Source organism: Diabrotica virgifera, chromosome 6 (genome assembly GCF_917563875.1).
Source record: "Diabrotica virgifera virgifera chromosome 6, PGI_DIABVI_V3a".
In the NCBI taxonomy this organism is placed as follows: Eukaryota; Metazoa; Arthropoda; class Insecta; order Coleoptera; family Chrysomelidae; genus Diabrotica; species Diabrotica virgifera.
In genome coordinates, this window is record NC_065448.1 from 250,018,359 (window position 1) to 250,028,363 (window position 10,005).

General features: G+C 33.7%; 2 protein-coding genes across 9 annotated transcripts in view; both read right to left on the reverse strand.

The window, feature by feature from the left end:
- Positions 1-1,514, reverse strand: part of LOC126886824 (protein transport protein Sec16B) — a 114,759-nt gene extending 113,245 nt beyond the window's left edge. For 6 of the 8 annotated variants that reach the window (XM_050653897.1, XM_050653894.1, XM_050653893.1 and 3 more), the window contains exons 1-2: positions 1,067-1,344; positions 636-741 (exon numbers count right to left, since the gene is read on the reverse strand). In XM_050653897.1, the coding sequence (XP_050509854.1) occupies positions 636-734 (99 nt within the window). In that variant the 5' untranslated portion in view covers positions 735-741; positions 1,067-1,344. Of the gene's footprint in view, positions 1-635; positions 742-1,066 lie in introns of all 8 variants that reach the window. The other 2 variants (XM_050653891.1, XM_050653892.1) reach the window with 2 other exon arrangements.
- Positions 1,515-6,252: 4,738 nt separating this feature from the next.
- On the reverse strand, positions 6,253-9,643 carry LOC126886825 (uncharacterized). The gene is made up of 2 exons (XM_050653898.1): positions 9,437-9,643; positions 6,253-8,751 (listed from the first exon to the last, which is right to left on the reverse strand). Exon 2 carries the CDS (start codon positions 8,730-8,732, stop codon positions 6,339-6,341), a length of 2,394 nt encoding a protein of 797 aa, XP_050509855.1. The 5' UTR covers positions 8,733-8,751; positions 9,437-9,643; the 3' UTR covers positions 6,253-6,338.
- Positions 9,644-10,005: the final 362 nt, after the last annotated feature.

Genomic DNA, 10,005 nt, shown 5'->3' on the forward strand with positions numbered 1-10,005 from the left:
AATCTTCGTGCTGGTTGTACATTTATCATTGTTAATCCATTTATGGACACAACTGCAAATGCAGATAGTAATTTGCTATAATAAGAGGAATACATATATATATTTTGCCTTATGTAGGATAATATAAGGCAAATTACTTATTTGTTTGTAAATAATCATATTCGCAGTATTGAAGCTGCATAATTAAGCTGATTCATCATTATAGTTGATAGAATACATGTCGACACACCAGTTTCAAAGTGTAAAAAGTCAAACATGGTTAGTTACGAGAAAACAGGGTAACAATTCGAATTGTTACATTTTGGAACTAAAATAATTATCGTTTTATGACAAAATATGTGTGACATCTTCACAAAATGTTATTATAGAGTTGTTGCCCTTTGGAACTCTTGAATATAAGTTATTGAAGCCCTTTCCAATACTTAACTGCAAATCACTAAAATTCAGACTTGTGACTCTTCGGAACTGGTGTATCAATGTATATTACTACAGTCAACTATAAAATGTTAGGTTTGATGTAAAACTGTGCTTCATTATTGGACTTATACTAAAAAATAAGCACCTGCCAACTTGTCACCAGTATATTTACAATGGTAACAAGTGAGCTGCTGCTAGTAGTCACAAAAATAGAATACCTCTTGTGTTGCGGAATGTTGATTGGGGTTGTACATAGGTACTGCAGGCGCTGGAGCAGGGCTAGGTGTACTTGGACCTCTTCTCTTCATCCAAGACATCGTTTACCTTGATTTAAAAAAAAACTTATGTCAAAATCTGACATCGGTCCTAACCTAACTTTTATTTTGAACAGTCATAATTTTTCTTTATAAGCTCAAGAAATCAATAACACACAAAAATAAGCACACGTATTACCAATTGCAGAGTTAAAACTATAATAATAACAGCTTAAATAAGATTAATATGGGACAACTTAAAAAAAATTACAATGGGCGAAGTAATTGATAATCTGTCAGAAGTTATAGAGCACGTCAGCAGTTAGATAAAGTAATAACTGTTCAGTATTAGAACACTATAAATAATATAAATACTTTCAAATCATGCTACTCACGTTTTTACAGAAACATATGTTTAACTTTCAGCTTTTAGCATTGATCTTGTTTCCTTTCATTTTAACATATTTATTCACCCTAAATTAAGTTATATGCACGTAGAATAAATTATAAACTTGATATCAAATCACTTAACAGTGAAGAAAAGCACAGACACTACTAATGTAAAATTATTTAATAAACAATTACAACAACACTTATTTTCACAAAAAATATATCACAATCTCATTTCTAAATTCTACATTAATTTACCTAGGTAAAGTGTTTTTCTTTGTTTATCGCATTAGGAACAAGCTTATAGAGTGAGATAGCACTTGTTCGGAGAAATATGGCAGTTTTCTTCTTACCGTAGATGCATTTTTCTCCCTCTAAAGACCAGTTCCACATATAAACTTTTCTCACTTGCACCCAGTTGTCAGCAGACGTGGCAACTTAACAGAGACGTATTAAGCAGCTTCGTCTAGACTAGACTAAATTTTGATTGTATTAATAAGGAAAAACCAAAATGGTTATATTTTAAAATGCAATTAATTCAAATTTTAGTGATGAGCGCACTAATAACCGGTAAAATAACGCAAAAGATGGAAAACATAATACATTGTCAAATAAGGAGAGATAAATATAGTTAAGTAGAGGTTTAAAATTATCGATAGGAACCTATAAAATTTACATTATATTACATAGTAGTTTCCCACCTTTAGACATATCGGAAGAGTTTGACAACTGTCACTGTGACAGGAGAATTTTATAAAATTCTCCATTCACAGACGTTATGTAATGTAATGTAAATTTATAGGTTCCTATCGATAATTTTACACCTCTACTAGTTTCATCTCTTTTTATTCCACAACCTATTATGTTTTCCATATTTTACGTTATTTTGCCGGTTATTAGCCATAGATATAATAACAAGTAGATTAGGCCAGGTCCGAAAAATATCGTAACGCGGAGCAGTTCGGTTCGGTGGTCTATCTATCTCTCTCTACCGGCGCCTAGCCTTCTCTCTCTAACATATGAGGGCCGCCGCCTCTGTGTTTGTGTCGTTCCATTACTCCCACCTCTTGGTAGATACGCTCACACTCGCACGACAGATAAAGATAGCTAGACCACCATACTTGATATTGGTGTTATTACACCCCGATGCATTGAGTGGCATATAACTAGCCTGGTCTATTGTTAACATGTCTCTGTTATTAGCGCACTCATCATTGCATATCCTACAACAATGGCAATAGAAGACAGAACAGAGGGTATAATTGCCAATGGAATAGTCATCAACAATCTTACATAGATACGTTGATGATACAGTTCTGTTAGCAACAGACAGGGATGATTTGCAGGCACTCCTACATTCAGTGACGAACCATAGCCAACAAATGGGTCTGAAAATAAACATAAAGAAAACTCAATAGATAGGCATCAGCAAAAACAAAAATATTGCTAATAACTTGGCAGATATTAGAATAAATGGAGACATGGTGTAGAGTGTAGAGAGTACAAACATACAATTATTTAGGCTGCTGGGTGAATGAAAATTGGAATTTTTCACAGGAAATCTGTTGAATACCCAGTAAAAATAAGCAACGGCAAATCTAGGGGATTTTTGTTATTGTATGATGTAGTTGGAAACAATGTTATATAAGTGTCAGATGTCAACTGTAAGCAAAAAATAAGTGTCAAGAAAAAATAAATGTTGATTTTGATGTTTAAGTTATTTGTAGAATTATTGAGTTTTCTTTTAAAATAAAACTGACTAGAAGTACTTCGGTGTTTAATTAACATCCACGCAATTCTGCAAAACATCAGGTTATGGGCCCAGATCACTTGTTTCGTGAGTATTTCGCCAGTAAAAAAGTCAGTGTTGAAGAGCCTGTGTCGGTAGTTTGCCGCGGCCAACGAAAATAAAAAAAAGAAAAGCTGAAAAAAAGGTGAAAAAGAAGCTCGAGTATATATACATAAAAAAAAGAAAAACATAAATCCGAAAAATGGAAAATTCATCGGCTGCGTTGAAACTTAGTGGTGGTGACAACTGGGTAGCCTGGAAATTTCAAACAAGGGTAGTGCTAAAAAGCCGTGGTTATTATGACATAGTAATAGGAAAGTCTGTGAGACCGAGCACTACTGGAGATGACCAAAAGAAATGGGATGCTAGTGATTCAAAAGCACAAGAATTTATAGTAACCAGAATAGAGCAAGGCCCTATGACACACATTTTATCCTGTGAGACCTCGAAAGATATGTGGACAAAGTTGAAGTCTGTCTACGACAAAGAGTCAGAGGTGAGCATTCATTTAATGCAACAAAAGTTTTTTCTCTTGGAGTTTTCATCAGGTAAAAATGTTGCCTCATTCATATCACAGCTTGAAGAGATAAAAAATAAGCTAAAGCAAGCTGGTGAAGAGCTGTCCGATAAAATGATCATGACAAAAATACTTATGGCATTGCCAGAGGAATATAAGCATTTTCGATCCGCATGGGAATCCGTACCATCTGATAAACAAACCCTAGATGAACTTACATCAAGACTACTTATCGAAGAAGAAAGAAGTAAGTCAGCACAGGGCAGCACAGCATTGGCGATGAAAAGTGATACAAGCAGAGAATTTAAAGGGCAAAAGAAAACCAGATTAAAGTGCCATTTTTGTGGCAGAGGTGGCCATATTGCGAAAAATTGCTTTTTCAAGAAGAAAGAGAGAGATAATAATAGCCAGAAAGACATAAAAGTATGCAGTCAATGTAAAAGACGAGGACACAACTTACAAGAGTGTTGGTTTAATAAAAATAAAAATGAAAAACAACAGACAAGCAGAGAAGAAAATAAAATTGACAGTAATGCATTCATGGTATATACTGGGAGTAAGAAAAATAAAAATGAATGGTGCTTGGACACAGGAGCTAGCGAACATATGTGCTGGAATCAAGATCTGTTTGAAGAATTGATAGAGATAAGCTATAAAAAACAAGTAAAAGTCGGAAATGGAGAAAAATTACCAGTTAAAGGTATTGGAAAAATAACTCTATGGGCATTTAATGGTAAGAAATTTATAAAGTCAACCCTGTCAGATGTATTATTTGTGCCAGATTTACAATTTAATTTATTCTCAGCTGGATGTGCCTTAGATAAAGGTTATAAGATGTTTTCAAACAATGAAAAATGTGAATTTTATAATGACAAAGGAGAAATAAGAGCATTGGCAACACGGGATAACAAATTATACAAAATGTTATTCTCACAAGAACAAAACACTGAAACCTTTGCAAATATTTTAATTTCGGAACGCACCCCTAACGAAAACTTGTCTGACGGTCAAGTTCAAGAAAACAGCTGTTTAGTAGATGTATTTTCATCAGAGTGTAATTCTGCAAAAACAACAGAAAGTTTGAGAGTTTGGCACTGCAGACTAGCACATCAAAATACTACATATGTGAGAAACTTTTTAAGGCAAAATAACATTGATTTTATAGACGAAAAATTCGTGTGTGAACAGTGTTTAACAGGTAAACAACACAGAATACCATTCAAGTTAAGTGAATCAAGAGCAAGTGAGCCATTACAATTAGTGCATACAGACGTATGTGGCCCTATGGAAGAAGAGTCTTTAGGGGGAAATAGGTATTTCCTGTTGTTAAAGGATGACTATACAAATTATAGGTATGCGTATTTCATGAAAAATAAATCAGAAGTTAAGAAACACCTTAAAAATTTTATATCATTAGCCGAGAGAGAGACAGGCTGCAAGATGAAAAATTTACGATTAGATAACGGTTTAGAGTTTATAAACCAAGAAATAAAGGAGATGCTTGACTATCAAGGCATAAAACATCAGAGATCAGTAGTGTATACGCCTCAGCAGAACGGTAGGGCTGAGAGGGAAAATAGAACCCTAGTTGAATCAGCCCGAACTATGATACAAGGGCAAAAGTTGAATAAAAACTTGTGGGCAGAGGCCATACATACAGCAGTGTATGTTTTAAACCGAACAGGCCCTAGTAGCATAAAAAATGTGACACCTTATGAATTATGGTACAAAAAGAAAGTCAATAATATTTCTACACTCAAGAGTTTTGGTTCTAGAGTATCAGTGCATGTCCCAAAAGAGAAGAGATTAAAATGGGATGCAAAAAATATGCTTGGTTTCTTTATTGGCTACAGTGAGGATGTAAAAGGTTACAAAATATTTGTCCCAGACAAAAATAAAGTTGAAATTCATCGAGATGTCATATTTTTGCCCGAGAAAACCATAGAAATAAAAAATGGGGAGACAGACATGAATAAAAACATACAGATGATATGTGAGGAGATAAAGTCAGAAGAAGATGACAGTGAAGCAGAAGAACCTCAAAATAATAGAGAAGAAAGCAGTGAGAGTGACCTCGAAACTGATAGCAGTGTTGAAGATGTGAATGAAATAGAGCAGGAGCATGGATATGACCTGAGAAGACATATAAAAAGACCCTCAAGATATGATGATTATGTTCTGGATGATGACGAAATGAGTTTGTTGACTTTTAGTGATGATGAAGAACCCCAGACGTATGATGATGCAGTGGCCAGTAGTGAGTGTAAAAATTGGAAGAAAGCTATGCAATCAGAAATAAATGCGTTGCTAGAAAATGAAACATGGGAGTTTGTGCAAAGTAGTGATGGTCAAAAAGTCATTGAGTGCAAGTGGGTGTTCAAGAAAAAGAAAAATGAAAATGGTAAAGTAGTGAAATATAAAGCTCGTGTGGTAGCTAGAGGTTTTCAACAAATTGGTATGTTTTTTAATGATATTTATAGTCCAGTAGCAAAATTACCATCAATAAGGATTTTCTTAGCCATGTGTAACGTAAGAGCACCGAATTCCGACCGGTTATAAGTGGTATATATAAAATTGTTTGAAAGATCAATTCCGAATCATTGAAATTTAAAGTAATTCTGTCTATAAGCTATTATGCATTATTAATTCTTACTAGAGCCAAATTTATAATAATAACAGTAGTCATTTCAACAAAATTGCTTATTTAAGAAACCAAATGCAAAAATTTCGCAAATAGCCGTTTTCCGTCCACATTAATGATTTTTTCCCAATTCCGTCCACAAGAGTACCGTTATCCGTCCTATTTATTTAGTTATGACAAAAAAAACCCATTATGAATAATTTTTAAATAAATTTGCAAAAAAATGGCCAAAAAACAAAACAAATAATTTAAAAATAAGTTTTATTTAAGTACAAAGTTTTGAAACGAACTTAATGACTGCAAATGAATTAAATAATAAAAAAAAAGACTTCATTTTTTTAGGTTTTCAATTTCTGGAACTTCATAGGCGCCGCGTTTATTTATGAGTGAAGGTCTCGCAATCTTACAAACTACATCATCAAAGTCATAATTTAAAATGTCATCTCTATCTGGCCATTTCCAGTACTTTCCATTCATAGTCATACTTTTAACTCTCAAAGTATCATTGCTTCGTTCCAGAACTACACCAGGGAAATATTCACTGTCGTACTGAACCAACACAAAATCGTCCTTTGAATATATTTCTATATTCTTTTTATTTATGTTTTCCGTATTATTATTACCAGTATCTATGCCTGGTGTGTGTTTTGGAGGACACTTTTTCTTTTTTGCTTGTTGAATCTCTGTTTTTGCTTTCCTCTTTCGGATTCGTTCACATTTCTCATTTTCTTTTTCCTCTTTTTCTTTTTTGAGTCTTCGTTGATGTTCCATAAATTCATCACTTATAGCTACTGTAGGATAAATCTTTGGTTTTTTCCTTTCCTTGGTGTCTTCTGTGCTATTATTTTTTTTCTTTGCAGAACTTTCCGGCCAAAATAGTGCTTTTTTGAAAGGTGTTGGATATTTACTATTATTCTCTGATGTTGTTGTAATTTGCTTAAGTGGGGTTTTTTCTTGATTTTGTACTTGTCTTTTTTGATCAGAATAAACTATACCTATTGAATCATCTTTTAATGGGCTATTACAAGGAGTTGTGTTTACTATTTTGTTCTTAGGTGGTGTTTTTTCTTGGGGTGAACTTACTGCTAAATAATAGTCTATATTCTCACAATCATTGTTCTTGGATGCTGATGGACCAGGTTTTGGCGAACTAGAATTGCTATTCTGTGAAGGAATTAAGACCAATGCTCCATCTGCTTTGACTGTAGCTTCAATTGTATCATTATTGCAAAACCAAAAGTTTTCATCGAAGTGTATGTCAACAATGGTCTCGTTAGCAGCATTAATTGGCAAATTGTTTTCCAAAGTTTTATCATGATCGACATTTTGTGGATGAAGACTCTTCCAGAAATCATACAATGCTACATATTTTTCTTCTAGTTGGGCCGCTGATTCAGCAATCCTAAAACGGTTAACAACCTCTGGCTTTAAACGTATCTCTACCTCTCGAAGTAGTTTAGAATCATAAACATTAACAGTTGTAGTGGATGTTGATTCAGTTATTTTATCATCAGAATCTTTTTGTTCTATTGGTTTTATTAATTTTGAATAATCAATGCGATTTTCGTTAAACGGAAAGAGTCCACATGATTCAAATGCACTTTTTATTATCGATGTACAGACTGTAGCCTTCAAAGTTTTGTCTAAGAGTTTTGCAAACTCAGCCCGTTGAAGTTTTCTTCCGTTATTCTCCATACGCCAAGATCGAACATCTTTTCGCCAGTTATTTTTAATGGGATAAAAAACACCAACATCTAACGGCTGTAATCGGTGAGTTGCGTTGGGGTAAAATGCTGTTAAAATAATACCTTTTTCTTTGCAGAATTCAGTAATAGGCAGATTGATGTGGGAAGAGTGTCCATCCAGAAACAATATCACTGGGAGTGGAACACTGTTCTTTTCCAACCAGGGAAAAAATACATTTGTAACGTATTCATAAAATGTCTCACTTGTCATCCAACCAGATTCAGAGTGCCCAACTCCCCACTGGTTTGGCATGTTCGTTATTATTGCAGCTGACACATACCGTTTGTAGGGATACAAAACTAATGGCGGAGGTACAGAACCATCAGCTCCAACAGTTAGCAAAACTGTAAGACATTCTTTTTCGTCATTAGCTATGCGACTGTATACCTTTTTTGCACCTTTTCTAACCAACACTTGTTTTTCTTGAGGGGATAAATAGAAACCACTTTCATCACAATTGAATATTCTCTTGGGGTTTTCAAGAATGTGTAAAAAATTCATTTTTGTCATATAATCCCGAACTTGGGTAAACCAATTTCTTATATTTTGTTCCGTAACTGCGGCTCTACAAGAAGATAGTGATTGTGGAACACGTTTTGAAATTTCTGGATGACGAGCGAGAAAACCATTGTACCATTTTTTACCAGGTATGTAATTTTTAAATGGGGTTTTTCGTTTCAAATTTTGAATTAGTTTTGAAACAGAATCAACAAGTTGAGATCTTGTTACCGGGAATCCCACGTTACCCATTTCGATTATCCATTTTATAATCAAGTCTTCTTCGGAACTGGACAAAACTGTTGGCCCTCCAATATTGCCCGGAGTTTTGTACTTTTCTTTCATAGTATCTAACAAAGTACTTTTAGGCACATTGTATATTTTGGAGGCTTGTCGAATACTTAAACGTTTCAAATTAATATCTTCTATAGCTTTTTGGATATTCTCTCGGGGATACTTCATCCGCTTTTTGTATACCATAGTTGCAGATAATAAAAAACTGAAAAAAAAATATTTTATTAGTTTTTATTTTATGGGGTCGGTAACAGGAGTTTGAGGTAGCTCTGTCCGTCCACCATGGACGGATATAGGACAGAAGGTTCCTGTGTCCGTCCAATTCCTTTAAATGAGTTTTACTAATTAGATAGTCATTTTTATCATACTTGATAATACAAACTGAGAGGAAGAACTACCATAAACATTTTTTACAAATAAAAACTAAACCAAACTTACACATTAAATCTAGAATAGGTAATAAATGCATCATTCTTGGGTTAAATTTTAAATTGAATTTTCGAATTCACTTAATAGTTGACACTAATTTTCTTAAAATGAGTTGTACCTATAATAGGTCGTATTTAGGTTTTTAAACGGAGCAAAATATATATTATGGTTAAAATATGTCGGATTATATTATTTAACTAAGACTTATATTTACAAAGCGTTTGAAACTGAAGGAGTTAATCCCTAATACCGTCCGCTAGGACGGTATCAAGAACCCCTTGATATTCTGCATTACCCTATTCCGTCCACTTTAATTTCGGTAATAAAATCTATTGTTCGAAAAAAATTACAAAAATATATGTATATTTACAATAAATAAATATGAAAGATTCTAATAAATAAGTAAAAACATAACTGTTAAACGTAGTATCTATAAAATATGGAAAATAAGTATTCCTTACCTTTATGTTTTTTTGGAATCAGTATAGCTTAAAACAAGACATGCACTTGCAATGAACTGAATCGCACTGACAACAGTAAACGTAAAATGTCTGCGTGCTAAAAGTAGAATGAGTGGGGATATAACCTATCAAAAATTCTACTCGGCCGTCTGATTGCGACGAAACTCTGAGGTATAGAGCGCAATTTCTTTGTCGGACGGAATTGGGAGACCGGACGGTATACGGTGCTTTTACGTTAATACTTTTGATATGAAAATTCATCAAGTAGATGTTTGTAGTGCATTTCTAAATGGGGATATTAAAGAAAATGTTTTTATTTCACTCCCAAAGGGATTTAAAGAAAAAGAGGGCACTATTTGCAAATTAAGAAAGTCCTTATATGGTTTGAAAAGTTCACCTAAAAATTGGAATGACAAATTTCATAATTTGATGCAAAATTTGAGTTTTTCAAGATCTGAATATGAATATTGTCTTTATATTAAAGTAAATGAAAAAGGTAGGATATACATTTTGCTGTATGTTGATGATTTGCTGTTGGCAGGTACAAATGATCAAGAAGTTGAGAAAAT